This window comes from Balaenoptera borealis (assembly GCF_965194805.1).
Source record: "Balaenoptera borealis genome assembly, chromosome: 15".
Lineage (NCBI taxonomy): Eukaryota > Metazoa > Chordata > Mammalia > Artiodactyla > Balaenopteridae > Balaenoptera > Balaenoptera borealis.
This window is the reverse complement of record NC_138871.1, coordinates 14,571,337-14,587,077: the sequence shown is the minus strand read 5'-3', so window position 1 is coordinate 14,587,077 and position 15,741 is coordinate 14,571,337. Positions and strand designations below refer to the sequence as shown.

Sequence of the window (15,741 nt, the reverse complement as noted above, 5' to 3'; positions counted from 1 at the left end):
TGAAATTTTGCCATTTGCAACAACATGAGTGGACCTCAAGGGTATTATGCTTAGTGAAATAAGTCAGACAGAGGAAGACAAATACTGTATGACAGGGGTCCCCAACCCCCGGGCCTTGGACCGGTACCAGTCCACATCCTGTTAGGAACCGGGGTGCACAGCAGGAGGTGAGCGGCAGACAAGCGAGTGAAGCTTCATCTGCCGCTCCCCATCGCTCGCATCACCGCCTGAACCATCCCTCCCACCCCCCAACCCCTGTCCATTGAAAAATTGTCTTCCACGAAACCCGTCCCTGGTGCCAAAAAGGCTGGGGTCCCCTGCTGTATGATATCACTTACTTGTGGAATCTAAAAAATACAACAAACTACTGAATATAACAAAAAAGAAGCAGACTCACAGATATAGAGGACGAACTAGTGGTTACCAGTGGGGAGAGCGAGGGGGAGTGGCAATTTAGGGGTAGGGGATTAAGAGGCGCAAGCTACTATGCATAAAATAAGCTAAAAGGATATATCATACAACCCAGGGAATATAGCCAGTATTTTATAATAGCTATAAATGGAGTATAACCTTTAAAAATTGTGAATCACTATAGTGTACACCTGTAACTTATATAATATTGTACATCAACTATAACTCAGTAAAAAAATAAGGCACTTGGGAATTCCCTGGCAGTCCAGTGGTTAGGGCTCCGTGCTTCCACAGCAGGGGGCACGGATTCGATCCCTGGGGGGGGGAACTAAGATCCCCGCATGCCGTGTGGCCGAAAAAATAAATAAAGCACGTTACACATTATTTTTTAAAAAGGGAAAAAAAAGATCCAAAACATTATTCCAATGTGTCATCAATATATAAAATTACTAAAGAGATATTTATAGTCTTTCTCTCATAATAAGCCTTTGAAATCTGCTGTGTGTTTTACTCTTACATCTCATCTCAGTTTAGACTAGCCACATATCAAATGTTCAACGGCCGTTTGTGGTCAGTGGCTACTGTACTGAACAATGAAAGTATAGATCAAGGATTCTGAGCCACCTCCGCTTGGCTTCATTGTCGCCTTTCTAAGGATGGTGAGGAGACGGGCAGCCACATTCTCTGTGAAAGCAGGCTGATCCTGTCCCCCAAAATTCAGGCCTGAAAAAGATAATAATCATCCAATTGGGAGTAAGTTTTCATTATAAATGAGAATAAAGGGTCTCCAAATGCTACAGTGGTCCGAAATTTATTAGACTCTTTAAAAAAGCATTTGTCAGAGACGCTGACATTTCCCTCTTGGAACTGTTACTTCTTCTGGGATGGGACAGGAATGTTTGTTCCCTTCTGCACGTCCCTGCCATTGTTCTTCTATCTCCATAAACACTGTCCAGGAAGAGTGAATTTTCTCTGGCCTGGAGCCAGGTTGGTGGAAAAATCCTTTGCCCTGGGCTCTCTCTCTTGTCCATAGGGCAGTCGCGTGACCCTTTCTGATGGGGCTCACCAACCGACATGGTGGCCTCGGAAGGGACGTGCAGGATTGTTGAACTCTGGAAGGAAAGGAGGGTTGGTGAGCCATCATTCCCTGATTTGAGCAGTGGGCAGCCCTTCGTTCCAGGCACTGTGCTCGGCACATGGCATGTGCTATCCTTTTACTCCTCACCACCACCCTATGAGGTAAGCATCAGCACCGGCAAAACCCAGGCAGGTGAAAAAGTTCACTCAGGGTGTGCAGCTTTCCGACACCAGAGCCCAGGATTACAGCATTCCAGACTTTGGGGGTTTCAATGCTTTCTCCACTAAAACGGACATGGGAACAAGGGTTGTCCAGCAAGAAGTGTTCATACGTGCGTTCTGTTTCCATGTGAACAAGGTCTGGCAGGGTGCTTAGGGTTGATTTCAGTCTCTAAGAATTGGGGGTGAGATACTCAGAACATAAAAAAAGGAGATGGGGGACTTCCCTGGCGGTCCAGTGGTTAAGTCTACGCGCTTCCACTGCAGGGGCCATGGGTTCCATCTCTGGTCAGGGAACTAAGACCCCCGGCATGCCGCGTGGTGCAGCCAAAAAAACATAATAATAATAATAAAAATTTAAAAAAGGAGTCGGCTGCCCTTTCTATATCAGGAAACCTAGGAGGACTGCTTGATCTTTCTTTTCTTGTTCCTGACAAGTTAGAAGGAATGTGGTGCCGGGGGGGCCCTGTCGCTTTAAACCTAAGCCCTGGTTTCCCAGGAGACTTGGGAGAGCAGTGGAGAGTGCCCGCCTACCTGGGGAACCTGCGCGAGGTGTGGCCACAGAGGCTCTGGAAGCGAGGTGGGCGGGGGCGGGCTGAAAGTTGGACAAGCAGGAAGTGAACCGACGGCTGCCCGAGAGGAAACAGACTAGGCGAGAGTCCTGCTGCCGACAGGCCCGAGCCGCTCGGAAACATGGTGAGAGAGCTGGAGACTAAGAAGGGGCTGATTTCACGAGCAGCCAGAGGGGGCTGGGGGCTGGGGATCAGCAAAGGAAAGCTGGTGGCAAAATCTGAGGGCTGGGCCAGCGCTGACTGTGACCTCTGTTCTTTGACAGCTGGGCTGCAAATAGGTCTGAGCTGCCTGGGCGGGTGTTCCTGCTCCTTCTCTGCTCCCTCCCTCCCCTGAGCCCTGAGCTGGCCTGGAGTGGAGCTGCGGTGGGAGTGGGAGATCCTAATTCATCTCCTCCTCCAGCCCTCCGGCCCTTCGGGTGCTGTGACATTCCTGGGCAGTGCCGCTGCTGTTCCCGGCGCAGATTCCAGCCCAGCGGCAGGAATCCCGCTCTGCCTCTCACTTTATCCCTGTACAGAAACCCAAAGAATTTGTCTCTCCGTCGAGTCCAAGGAATCTGCCCCCTCTCCATAAACATGAGGAAGAGAGCTGAGGGTTTGTAAAAAAAAAAAAAAGTCAGAAGTTGGTTCTCTGTGATAATCTAGTTTGGACCCATGCCCCTGGCTTGTGCCTGGAAGTCCAGTGGGTCAGGGAGGGAGGAGCTTAGCCGTGTTTTTCCCTCCCTGTTCAAAAACCTTATCAGAAAGCCTGAGGATGAGGCATCAGCCAGGGAGGACTTGCCCTCCATTACCCCCAACACCCAGGCTGCTGTTTGTATATTTCATACTTGCTTAAGCAGGCAATGGCATGGTGCCTTCGCGCGGTGCTTAGTGGTGGGGAAAGCAGAAGTTTGTGGCCCAACGGCTGTCTCTCGTGGGGCCTTGTGAGGGACTTGGAGCCTGGTTGCCGGGGCTCAGGCTGCCCAGGAGGCCGGAGCAGCTCTCCAGCTGCTGTCTTGAAGAGAGGGCGGGTTAGGCTAGGGGAGGGTGGTCTGCGGGGGAGCGGGGCACAGGCATTTTTAATGAGGACCGGTGGGATCTGGGAATTCATAGGTAACGGTGGGGCTGTGCCTTGTGAGGTGCTGGCTCAGCGGTCTCCTCTGACCCTCTCTGAGGAACAAGGAAGCAGTGGAGAGGGCTTTGGGAGCGTGCTTCTCGTCCTCTCACGTGCCCTGAGAACCCACAAAGAAGTTGGATCCAGTCTGTCTCCTAGCATGACTCTCACCATCTGGGGCTTAAAAATGCATTTGTTTTTGATTACACAAGTACTACAGGAAAACATTCTCTTTGCAAACAGTTCGAGCATTACAAAAAGCTAAAGTCCACCTTAGGCCTCCCCCTCCTCTGGCCTCTGAGGCTGAGTCTCAGTCCCTCCGGCCCTCGGCCTAATTAACCCCTGTGTGGCTGCCCAGGAGGAGGCCAGTGGTGGTGGAGGAGATGACCGTGTGCGAAACCTGCGGAGTGAAGTGGAGGGAGTCAAGAATATTATGACCCAGAATGTGGAGCGGATCCTGGCCCGGGGAGAAAACTTGGACCATCTCCGTAACAAGACAGAGGATCTGGAAGCCACAGTGAGATGATGGGGAGCCCAGTGGGGGCCAGGGGAAGAGGGGGAAGGAGGATTATTGGGGGCTTGAGGCTTGGTGGTCTTGGTGGCAGAATGATCAGGAGGGAAGTCTGCCTTTTTACCTGCGTTGGGAATTGATGTGAGCTGAATCCCCACTTCTGATTCTGCTCTACTCCACTGATTGGTACTGGAGTCCAGGGAATGGGTTCAGGGACTGGGGCTGGGGATGTGGGGGTGGACCCACGGAGACATTTTGTGAGACAGATAGATGGCTCAGTCAGCCTGTGCTTTCTTAGGCTTCTCTCCTATGAAATCAACTTTCCCTTTGAAGGCTGCCCTTGACAATCATTTGGACCTGGCCTCCCCAGGACAAAAATATTGGCTCCAGAAAATCCTCTTAAGGCCTTTGGCCTTCCCCAGGAGTTATTAGGCAGGGGGTGGAAAACTGTTAGAGTCTTGCCGAGCCAGCTTTAAAAAGAAGCTGGGAAGAGGAGTAAAAGTCTTTGATCCCAGGATCCTCTGCTGGCTGAAGGCTGGAATAATATCTCCCACACATCTTGCTAGATCTCATTCTTCTCCCCCTCCAGCCAGAGGCTGAAGCCAGCTGTTCAGGGAGGGAGTAACTCTAAAGTTCAACAGAGGGCTGGAGACTAAGATTCCATGTCCATGGTGAGAGACTGGCCATGGCTTTCTGAGTCCTGTGTGTAATCTTGAACATAGCTCATTTGACTCCCTGGGACTTAGTGTTTCTTTCCACAGCCCAATCTGGGAAGCATGGCGCAGGGAAACAATTTCTGCAATTCAGGTTGGGAGAGGAAGAGCATTTTCCCTCAGTTCCAACCCCGATACAGCCCTGGCCCCTCCTCCAGCTTCAGCAGTCCTCATGTGGCCAGGAGTTATGGAACCAGGGAAATGTGTCCACCTGGAGCCTGTACCCCTCAGCCCCAGTGTCTGCCCTCCCAAGGGTGGGTTGTGCTGCCAGTGTCACAACCCTGGGTGTGGGCACGCGTCAGAGGCCCCTCAGTGTGCATGGCAGTGCAGGGGTAAGAAGAGAAGGGGGCAGGCAGGGGACCAGAGGGAGCCCAAGAATTCTAAATTTGAATTGGTTCACCAGATGGTTGTGAAGGTACATTTGTCAAGGTAGGACAGAACTAACTATTTTATTTAGCAGTCTGTTACCTCAACTTAGCACTTAAATGTTTAGATGTATGGAATGTGGGTCTCGGTATGCTCATTCCAGTGGCAGGAGGCACTGGGTGACTCTGCCTTATCCCCAACAGTCCGAGCACTTCAAGACCACATCGCAGAAGGTGGCTCGGAAGTTCTGGTGGAAGAATGTGAAGATGATCGTCCTCATCTGCGTGATAGTTTTTATCATCGTCCTCTTCATCGTGCTCTTTGCCACGGGTGCCATCCCTTAAGTAACTTAGGGAACCCCTCCCACCCTGCCCTCTTCTTCGGGGGCAACCTTCCATAGTGGGTGCCAAGAGGGGCCCTCCCTCCTGTCCTTCTCCACAGGGAACGCTGCTCCATCCTCCCGCCCCTCACTCTGAGGCCCCTCTACCACACTGTCTGCCCCAGGGAGCACCTTGGTCCCCAGAAGGAGAGAGCTGGACTGTGGCTGTGTTTCAGGTGTTCTCAGAGTTGGTTGGAGAGACCCAGAAGGGCCAGCACATGGCTGGGAAACTGATGGAACTGAGGGTGGCCAGTGGGCAATAAAGACCTTTCAGTATCCCTATGCATGTGAGGTACTTTCTCCCTTTCCATTTTGCCTTTGGCCCTTCCATTTCTTTTCTCCCCAAGGATGCCCTCTGGCAGAGATCCTCCCATTGGAGGCCCAAGCTGTTGGAGGGGTGGAGAGCATATGTTTGGAGAAAAAAGATGGAAACTCTCTGTCTTTATCTCCCCTTGTTCCATCATTGTCACCGGTCTCAAGAACAGGAATTTTCTGGAGGTCTTGGTGTATGGAAAATTCAAAACCTTCCCAGCATTTTAGGGTAGTATGTAAGACTCTCAAGTATCCCCTCTGGGTCTTGCCATTTCCTTTATTAGTTTTCTGCTGGAAGTGTTAGCCGAGACATGAAGCCTACCTGGGCAGAGCATTTAGGAATCTGGTTAAGGGCCTCCCACCCCTCCCATCATTGCCGTTTCTCTTTGGTGGCCCTGTTGTAGTCTTAGAGTGAGGGGGTTAGAGGAACTGAACTGCTTTTCCTTCTCTTGTGGTTCTGCGAGTTCTATTTGTCTTTTGTCTGCCCCTGTCCTTCTGGAACTTAGCAGGGCCTCTGGGTCTCAGCTGTCCTGAGGGGCTGAGCATCTCTCACCCGTATCTCGTGGCTGGGCACAGTCAGTGTCACAGGACAGGGCCTATGGCCTTCCTTCCCCTCCATGGACAATGGACCTCTCTGTCTTTGAGCCTCCCTCCTCTCCACCAGGTTCCACCATCATTGTCAATCTTTCCAGTGCCCAGTGCGCCTTGGTTTGGGGGAAGGGTTCACGTCATCTCTGTCCCTATTTCCCCCATAGGCTTTCCAGAATTGAAAAGAACCTGATTTGGGGAGGGAGTCTGGAAGGGGCCGGGTTGGGAAACAGGACTGGGGACTAGTACTGGCAAGTCAGGTTCTAGAATCATGCTCCGGGGACTTCCCTGGTGGTCCAGTGGTTAAGACTCCACACTTCCAATGCAGGGGACGTGGGTTTGATCCCTGGTTGAGGAATTAGGATCCCACATGCCGTGCAGCGCAGCCAAAAAAAAAAAATAGAACCATGCCCTGAAAACTAGGAAGGGAGGAAAGCACAGAAGAGACCCTGGGGGCAGACTTTGTCAGGATCCTGTCCATCCTCTCTCTTCTCAGTCCACTTCTAGACTTGAGGTCCAAGCAACTGGGGTGATTGGGACCTAGTCTGTCCAGGCTGGGGGTGGGGTCTGTGCTCACATGGGGGTCAACGTGGGAGAGGGAAGCCCCCAACCCCCTTCCCCCAGAGGGGCCACCTTTGAGATGTTGGGATGGTATGGGGTGGGGTAGAGAACAGGTGGCTGGTGGCTTCTCTGTAGCAGTGAAAGGGCAGGCTGAGGATGGATAGATTCAGCTCAGGGAGGCTCTGGACAGAAGGTTAGACACACCAGCCTCCCTAATCCTCCAGCTGAGGAAGGGGGTCATATCAGGACAGGCCTGCACTTGCCCACGTGGTGAAGGGGAAAGAAAGAAAAAGCTAGAGCTAGCACCTTCTCCACGGGGGTCTGTTTTCTCTTTTAATTGAGGTAAAATTCACAAAACATACAATTGACCGTTTTAAAATGTACCCTCCAGTGGCAGGCAGTGCACTCATGATATTTATTGTGAATAAACTTTATTTAGTTTCAGAACTTTGGTGTGGTCGGTTTTTGATTATGGGTGAGTTGCACTCACCCAGGTGGCAAAGACCCTGTCCAGCTGTTCACTGCGTTTCCTGCGCCTAGCACAGTGCAGGACAATGGCGCTCCTACAGGAGCTTGTTGAATGAATAAATGATTCCTCCCCAGATCAACCCGGTCTACCTGAGCTTGGATGCCGTTCCAGAGAGGATTCCCTGAGCCCGTTCCAGAGCCCACTCCACTGGGACCATTTCAGAGACTGGGGTCCCGAGCTGTAGACCAGGCACCAGGCTGATTGGGCGGAGGTCCCACTTCACCAGGCTGGGCAGTCATCCCGAGCCGGGCGCCGGCGGCCCGGGGAGAGGTGCCGAACCGGGATCCCGGGAGCCATCGCCGGCCGCTTCCGACTTGACTGATTTGACTTGGTTTCGGTCGCCGCTCCCAGAAGGCGCGCCCCCCGCCCCCGCCAGGCAGGCCCCGCCCCGCCCTCCGCTTCCTCCCAGCTCCCTGGCACTGGGGCCGCTCGGGCAGAGGAACCGGAGCGGCGAGGCAGCGGCGGCGGCGATGGTGAGGGCCCGGGGCGGGGGGCAGAGGGCGTGGGTGGGGGGAGGTGCGAGGCGGGAGTCCGAAGTCCAAGGGCGGGGGCGTCCTTCGGAACGGCGCCCGGGAGCAGGACCGGGGCCGGACCCTCGGCTCGCCGCGCGCATCGGGGTAGGGAAAGGGCGCCTGTGCGAGGGTCCCGGCTGCCCCGCGCCGAGTGAGCGGGACTCCGGCTTCCCACTTGCCGGGGCCAAGCGGTTACGAGCACCGGCTTCGGAGTCAGACTCCGGGCTGAGATCCTGGTGGTGGCCACTTACCCGCTCTGTGACCCCGGGCAAGTCACTTAGCTTCCCTGAGCCTCTTTTTCCGCATCGTGAAGTGGGGTCAGCGATACCCGCCTTGCTGGGTCCTTAGGAGGTTAGAGGAGATACAATGGCAGAGACCTGCCTGGCCCTCAAAACCTGCTCCTGAGAAGTGGTGGGTAATATGGTGACCTCTTCAGCCCTTCCTGGAGCTGTGAGGAGCCAAGTCTGGCCCAGGGGTTGGAAACCTGAGCCGATGGGGTGGTAGAGGCCAGCCCTGTGGCAGGGTGTTGGAGGGCAAACTCCTTCCCCTGGGGACAGAGAAAGAAAGATGTTTACTATAAAAGTTCCACTGAAGTTATCAGTGTGGCATAGCCTGACTGCCTTCTAACCCGTACCTAGCGACACATTCTTGAGTTGAGTCATCCCCCACTCCTGCTGTAGACTCTGGCCTCTGTCCCCACTTGTCATTTCCAAGGCAAAGGTGTCAGGAGCAGTTGGTGCCAGTCGCTTCTCCTCTCCCCTGGAACTCCTGGGAAGTTGTGCCCGGCAGGAAGCAGGCTCGGTGCTTTAAGATTCTGCCATGGAGGGACTTTCCTGGGGATCCAGTGGTTAAAACTCTGCCCTGCCAATGCAGGGGGCACAGGTTCGATCCTTGGTCAGGGAACTAAGATCCCACATGGCACAGCCAAAAAGAGAAAAAAAAAAAAAGATACTGCCAAAAAAAAAAAAAAGATTCCGCCATGGAGAAGCCAGCAGAGGTGTGATGGATGTGGATGTGGCCTGGCTGGGGGTCGAGATGCCTGGATGGCCTCATCTCCAGGGAACTGGAGGCAGGAAGAGGAAGCGGGGCAGGAAGGTAGCACTGAGCTCTAAGGCCAGGCCAGGAAACTGAGGGAGGCCCAGGGAATGGGATGGAGCCCAGAGCCCACTTCCCAGCGGGCAGAGCAAGGAATCAGGCAGGGTTAGGTTGGGCTTGTGGCTGGCCCTTAGCACTTGGTGAGAAGAGGAAACTCTTGAAATGAAGGCTGAGGCTGTGATAATTTACTGGGGGGTGCTGGGAAACTCTGGGACTCTCACAGGTTCATCTGAGGCAAATAGTGGATCTGAGCCTGGGGATTGATCTCTCTCTCCCAACCATCTCCTAGCCCCTTCCCTCTGTTTTTTCTCTTATTGCTGCCCCTTTGTCCACCCCTAGCGCTTTCCCTTCCTTCTTCCCATCCGCCTTCCCTACCTGGTCCTTCTTGCTTTCCCTTCTTTTCTCCTCTTTTCTGATTCATTCAGTTAACAAATGTTTCTTGGGCATTTCCTTTGTGCCAGTCATGGTGACTGGTATAGGGGATAGAGTAGGAACAAAATAGTGATGGGAAAGATAGAAATTGGGGCTTCCCTGGTGGCGCAGTGGTTGAGAGTCTGCCTGCCAATGCAGGGGACACGGGTTCGAGCCCTGGTCTGGGAAGATCCCACATGCCGCGGAGCACTGAGCCCGTGCGCCACAACTACTGAGCCTGCGCGTCTGGAGCCTGTGCTCCGCAACAAGAGAGGCCACGATAGTGAGAGGCCCGCACACCGCGATGAAGAGTGGCCCCCGCTCGCCGCAACTAGAGAAAGCCCTCGCACAGAAACGAAGACCCAACACAGCCATAAAAAAAAAAAAAAAAAAAAAAAAGATAGAAATTGAATGGGTAATGAATTCATTCATCTTGTAGATGGTCCTCACTCATGCTCTGTGCAAAGAATTTGGGTTTTGAGCCACAGGCCTCCCTCATATGCACACAAGTTGAGCTGGCAGCATCAAACTTGGTGAGTCTTTAGCCAGCCAGCTAAAGCATTTGACTTCCCTTTACCCGCATCCAGTTTAACACAGGGGTTAAGAATGTGATCCTTGGAGACTAAGTTTGTTCAACTCCCAGATCTTCTACTCACTGGCTCTGTGACCTTGGATGGGTGATTTAACCCCTCCGAGCCTCAGTTTCTTATAAAACTGGGATGAGAGTACTTTCCTCAGTGGATTGTAGTGAGGCTTAAATGAGATAAAGTGAACAAAGAGCTAGCAGCACAGTTCTCAGCTCAGAGTATGTGCCCATTGAGTGGGAGCTATTACTGTCAAGAGGTAAAACCTTCTCAACAGCCTGCAGCGCCTGATGGAAATAAACTAGATATAGGTTATCAAAGGCCCATGTCAAGTTTTATATTTAGGTTAGAAACGATTAAGTGCACAAGGTGGCAACAGGGAAGAGCTTGCTTGGCTGTGTATTTCGTAAAAATATTTAAGAGGTTTTATTGACCACAGGTGTGGTTCCTGGGATCTGACAGCTAAAAAAAAACCTAGGGAAACTTGGGCTACCGCAATAATAGCTATTATTTATTGAGCATTTTAGTATGTGTCAGGACTTGTGCTAAGCACTTTATTTATAACATGCCACATGCCTTAGCTAATGTTATGGGAGATATTATTGTCACCACTTTATAGATGAGGAAGCGGAGGGGTCAGAAAGGTCATATCCCCAGTCTTTAGTCACTCAGCTGGTGAGTGGCAGAGGCAGGATTTGAAGGAACCCAGGGCTGTAACGCAGAGCCCGGCTCTTAGGCTCTGAGCTCAGGCGAGCGCTGACCCAGGACGGAGGTGATACACCAGGTCGCTGCCCAGGTCCCTCTGAAGATGACAACAGTGACAGCTGGGATAGGGTTTCGTAGGCACTAATCAGGAAAGAGGGGAGACAGCAGAGTTTGGACAGGGAGGTTTTTGAGAGCTTTCTTTTCAGAGGAACCAGCTGTATTTGGCCTGGAAAAACCCGAGGAGAGATTCGAGAATTGAAGGAGGGATATTCTGCGCACCGGGTAACAGTCTGTCAATTTCCTGTGTAACTACCACCCTCCGTCTGCCAAAAATGCTGCCCCTACCCAAGCTCGGAAGTGCTTCTCACCCTCCCTTCCTCTCTCACCCACCCTTCCTCTCTTGCCCTCCGTTCCTCCCGGCCCCCCAGCCTGGGGACCTCTTCACATACCCTTGCTGATAGCACTTCTACATGCCTTCTGGTGTCCTCTGGCCTGAGTTATCTCACTTTCGTTCATGCCAGTCTACCACCAACAGAGAAAGTCTCCTGAAGCCCCTCCAGGCTCAGAAACCTACACAAACTCTTGATCCATCCCTCCCTCCACGGGAGCTTCCTCTTCTTGACTTTTACCCTCTGCCAGATCCGTCACTGTCCAGAGTGTGTCTCTGTTTGCCTGTGGCAGTAGTCTCCACCACATGCCGCCACCGCCCCCCCCCTCCCCCCGCCCCGTCCATCTCGGTTCTCAGGAATCACCTGTCTGTGGGCGGCTCAACACTCGCTATTTGTATCTCATGGGGTAAACTCATTACTCTTCTGTAACTGTATCATACACACCTCTTTCCCCCAGCCTATAGCGATCTTTTCAAGAACCGGCCCAACTCATTCAGAAAATATTTTCCACGCGTTCACGGTGTGCCAGGCACTATGTTGAGTTCTATGTGGCAGGATGCAGCGTGGCCGCCCTCCGGTCTTTTACCTCCTTCCACACCCCGCAGTTCTTTATTTGAATCACCGTGCCAGCAGAGACCCGTGCATACAGTGTCCTTTTTCCTCTGGTTGAGGAGGGCTAGAGACTTGAGCCTCAGCCCTCTGTGTTCCCTGGTGCGAATGTGTTCTTTTAGGCCTGGGCCCATCTGGGCTCCGGACAGGCCTGGCTTCGCAGTGGGGGAAGGAGGCTACAGCTTGCAGTGGGAGGCACAGCCAGCTGTCCTGAAGAATGTGACCCAACATCACCCCATGTTGGAGAATAAGATAACAACAGCTGTAGCATTTAGATTAGAAAAAATGATATGTAACATCCCACCAATCTCTAGCAGTGATTCTCATTTTTGAATCTTGGTCCATTCCCAGGTTTTTGCCTTGGACTGTTTGAATGTGAGAGACTCCAAGTAATGGAGACTTGTTGAATAATTTAGTCATAATAATAGTGGTGATGGTGGTTGACTCAGGAAAATTCAAGAGATGAGTACAAATTCCCTGCTTTCTTCATAATGCTTCCTTGTTCCCCAGCTACTGCTTCCCCCAGCCCATGAGTGTACCGCCCTGTCGTGGTTTGCCGGCCCCCTCTGGAAATGGGTTGCTTTTCTAGCTCATGAGTAAATATTGACCTACTTGGGTTTCAGATGCCTGCCCCTTGAAACTCCAGCTGGGCTAGATAAACACACTGGGATAACAAACTTGAGAATGACAGTTGCATTTGGATAAGTTATAATGCGATTGGCTCACTCATTGAGTCCTTGCGGATGGTCAGCATTGTGGTGGCCTCCTGGGCCTCCAGGCTGGTGGCAGACAAAGGCAGGGCACTGGCCCCTGCCCTCCCCCTGGGAGCTTATGGTCCAGTTGGGGAGATAGGATTCATATACTGGGAATGCTTGGAGGTTACATGCAAGGCAGCTGCAGGGATCCTGAACGGGGATTCTTGGCTGAGTAGGAGGTGGCCCTCTGTGACCACCAGATCCCTTCCCTTTCTCTGGTTTTAAGTGGAATTCAGTCAAGTGCCAAAATGTCTGCTGCAGACAATGGGCAATATAGTCTGGCAGGAAAGGGAGCTTGGCCCATGCTCTGTGAGGAGGAGATGAGAACAGGGTTGGGCTCTGGGGGACAGGGCTGGGGGAGGGAGTTCCTGTGGTTTGTTAATCCGCTGGGATTCATCTCCTGACATGTCCCTGGACCTCCAGCTCTTACCAGGGCCTCCTGCCCTGGGTCTCTCCCAGTTGCATGTATCCAAAGCCCAGTTTCTTTCTTGCTTGTGATCCCTGTGTTCTTCCTCTTCCTGGCCTCTCCCCCAGCTTGGACCCTGCATCTCCCTTCCCAGTCCTCTGAAATGAGCTGGGTTCTTTTGTCAGGTGAGGCTGCTGCCCAGGCTGGGAAATCCAAGAGCTGGTCTCTCCTGTGTGAGTTGGATCCCAGTGAAGATCCTGGCTAGCTGGAAAGCTGGAGGCCAGAGGCCAGGAAGGCCGAGGCTCCCAGGCAGACAGCGAATCGACTTTGAGCATTGATGTGGGAGCAGGGTCAGGCCAGGAGGCAGAACTGGCCTGACCAGTCAGAGGCTGGAGGAGGGAGGGGAGCGAGATCTGATCTCAGTTTGTGTGTGTGTGTGTGTGTGTGTGTGTGTGTGTGTGTGTGTGTGTGTGTGTGTGGTTAGGCAGAGGCTATAATGTGTGGTGGTCCAAAATTATCCCTCTAGCTTAGTGGGCTGGATCTCCTCCCTGTCTGGCTCTGGCCAAGCAGCTTGGTTCTGTGTTCTTTGCTGCCTCCTTAGGCCAGTGGGAAGCCACAGGCAGGTGCACAGTAGGTTGAGGCCATCCTGGAGCAGGTGAGCCAAGCGTCTGCTTTGTGGGAGGGTGGGTCCTGGGAAGGTCCCATCCTCAGGCATCTTAGAGGAAGCTGAGATGCTGGAAGTCAAGGCCGACCTAGGACCTGCCTTGATGGGCAAAGGGAGGAGCCAAAGGTGAGCCGTACACACCCAAGAGGCCAGCCCTTCCCTCCGCACATATCAGACCCTTGCATGAAAGGCGCTGTTCCCCTTACTCATACAAGTGCATGCGCGCGCAGATGCACACACGCGTGCGCTTGTGCAGTGGGGCAAGGAGGCCTCTAGGTCTCAGGACCAGATGAGGGTCAGGTGGGGGCCTCGTGTAGCCCTGACCTTGGGCTTGGTGTCCAGGCAGGGAAAGAGTTGGAGCGGTGCCAGCGGCAGGCGGATGAGGTGACAGAAATCATGCTCAACAACTTCGACAAGGTCCTGGAGCGCGACGGGAAGCTGGCGGAGCTGGAACAGCGTTCAGACCAACTCCTGGACATGGTGTGGGGCCTGGAGAAGCAGGGAGGGGGAGGGAGAGGCTAGGAGGGGCCCTCAGGGGGAGCTCTCAGGCTGTGCTCAGGGTCTCCCGGCCATTAGTAGGGCCTGAGGCTCACCCAAGGGCCGGTGTGGGGACCGTGGGTTTCTTGAAGCATCCCTAGCTTAGCTATGCAGTGGGTGGGGAGGTCTCATGAAGTACGAAGGCCTTGGTTTGAAGCTGTGGATCTTCCTACAGGTTGAAGACTGGCATTGTTAACTTGGGGTGAGCCTGTAGGGCTGTGAGTCAAGGGCTACACCAGTGTGGGAGACCAGGAGTCAGGCTGGGAGGATCCCAGGGCAGGCTGCGTAGAGAAAGGGAGCTGACAGGATGGGGAGGCTGCGGGAGGATACTAGGCCTTGCCGGGGCTGGGTTGGAAGGAGCTGGTCCAGGGCTCTGGGGAAACCACTAACTCCTACCCTGTGTCTGGGGGTGTCCACAGAGCTCCGCCTTCAGCAAGACAACCAAGACTCTGGCCCAGAAGAAGCGCTGGGAGAATGTCCGTTGCCGGATCTACTTGGGGCTGGTAGTAGGCGGTGGTCTGCTCATCCTCCTGATTGTGTTGCTGGCCATGTTTCTCCCACAAAGCAGCAAGGGCAGCAGTGCCCCACAGGCCCAGGATGCAGGCGCTGCCTCAGGGCCTGGGGAATGACACAGTTGGGCCTGGAAAAGAGGCCGAATAGCCACACTGGTCGGTTCTGGTCTTCAGAGAACCCTGGAGTTTGCTCCCTTCTGAGCCACCCCAGTGAGCGTGGAAGGGCAGCACCAATTTGTGCACCTTTGTTACTTCCTATCACACCAGAGACTGGCCCTTGAGGGCAACCTGCTGCGCTGGCCATGCCAGGGCAGCCCCACGTGGAGCTTAGTAAAAGCTGCTGTTGGGTTAAAAGCTGCTGTTTGGTTAAAAACTGGTGTATGTGTGTATGTGTGTGTTTGAAGGTCTTCAGAAAACAGAAAAAAGTCCCAAAGGACTCCAGCCTTGGGAGGTGGCCCTTCCCCCTTCTCAACTTGATCCAACCCTACAGACAGATCCTTCTGGGGTGCAGGTGTAAAGACACAACAGCCCCCAAACCAGACCCTTCAACCAGTGCCCTCCAAGTCTGTTTCCCTGAGAATGAAATCTGTTATTTTTCTGAGTCTTGCGATGTTCAGAGGACCCATGGGACTCCAGATAGGATGACAAAGAGGAAAGCACTTCCAAGATCTTTATATCACAAGGTTCTCACCTTCAGAGAGACTTCTCCCCTTGAGCACCTCTGCTCCAATTTCTCCCTCAAGCTTTACGCCAGATCACAGGTGGGGTAGGTGGCAGGAAAGGGAAAGGGCTTCCTTCTATGGTGCTGTAATGCAGAGTCACAAAGTTTGCCCTGTGGGAAAGAATTGGGGCTTTTCAAAGGGCCAGGGAGGCAGTGCCTTCAGGGCACCAAGTAAGATGGTTGGGTAAAGGCTGGGGAAGAAGGAAAGGCCCTACCAAGACCTGGGAAACAGGGCAGCCGCTGCCTGAACTCCTTAACTGCATGTCAAAGTGGGTGGGAAGGGGAATTCAGGGTCAAGTGTGCAACAGAAACAGTTCCTTGTTAGGTGGAGTGAGGGCTACTGACGGAGAAACAAGAACAAACCATCGAGTTGTGTGGAGCTGTACCCGCATAGAGCGTGTTACTTTTGCTAGGCTCACCACCATCTGCCTTTCCTGGGGAAGATGGAGGCAAGCACCCGGTGCTGCACTTAGGTGTGCAACACCACTAAGAGGCCCTGTGAATGTGGACTTG

General features: G+C 53.2%; 2 protein-coding genes across 4 annotated transcripts; both read left to right on the top strand.

Annotated features, from left to right (window-relative positions):
* The first annotated feature begins 1,470 nt into the window (after positions 1 to 1,470).
* VAMP8 (vesicle associated membrane protein 8) lies at positions 1,471 to 5,614 on the top strand. 3 transcript variants are annotated; one of them, XM_082357706.1, is made up of 3 exons: positions 1,471 to 1,650; positions 3,728 to 3,886; positions 5,163 to 5,614. In XM_082357706.1, the coding sequence occupies exons 1-3, from the start codon at positions 1,486 to 1,488 to the stop codon at positions 5,301 to 5,303; spliced, it is 465 nt and encodes a 154-aa protein (XP_082213832.1). In that variant the 5' UTR covers positions 1,471 to 1,485; the 3' UTR covers positions 5,304 to 5,614. The 3 variants fall into 3 exon arrangements, with proteins under 3 accessions (XP_082213832.1, XP_082213834.1, XP_082213833.1); XM_082357708.1 differs by lacking the exon at positions 1,471 to 1,650 and adding an exon at positions 2,246 to 2,403; XM_082357707.1 differs by lacking the exon at positions 1,471 to 1,650 and adding an exon at positions 2,916 to 3,086.
* A 1,841-nt stretch (positions 5,615 to 7,455) lies between these two features.
* Positions 7,456 to 14,861, top strand: VAMP5 (vesicle associated membrane protein 5). Its single transcript, XM_082357709.1, has 3 exons — positions 7,456 to 7,801; positions 13,801 to 13,938; positions 14,415 to 14,861. Exons 1-3 carry the CDS (start codon positions 7,799 to 7,801, stop codon positions 14,622 to 14,624), a joined length of 351 nt encoding a protein of 116 aa, XP_082213835.1. The 5' UTR covers positions 7,456 to 7,798; the 3' UTR covers positions 14,625 to 14,861.
* The last annotated feature ends 880 nt before the right edge of the window (positions 14,862 to 15,741 follow it).

What these genes read in the sequence shown, in the direction of transcription:
- VAMP5 (XM_082357709.1), top strand. An exon ending in CAGACCAACTCCTGGACATG is followed by an intron (nt 13,939 to 14,414) that starts GTGTGGGGCCTG and finishes GGGTGTCCACAG; the next exon opens with AGCTCCGCCTTCAGCAAGAC.
- VAMP8 (XM_082357706.1), top strand. Translation starts at nt 1,486, where the DNA reads ATGGTGGCCTCGGAAGGGACGTGCAGGATTGTTGAACTCTGGAAGGAA. An exon ending in CCTCACCACCACCCTATGAG is followed by an intron (nt 1,651 to 3,727) that starts GTAAGCATCAGC and finishes GTGGCTGCCCAG; the next exon opens with GAGGAGGCCAGTGGTGGTGG. An exon ending in CAGAGGATCTGGAAGCCACA is followed by an intron (nt 3,887 to 5,162) that starts GTGAGATGATGG and finishes TATCCCCAACAG; the next exon opens with TCCGAGCACTTCAAGACCAC.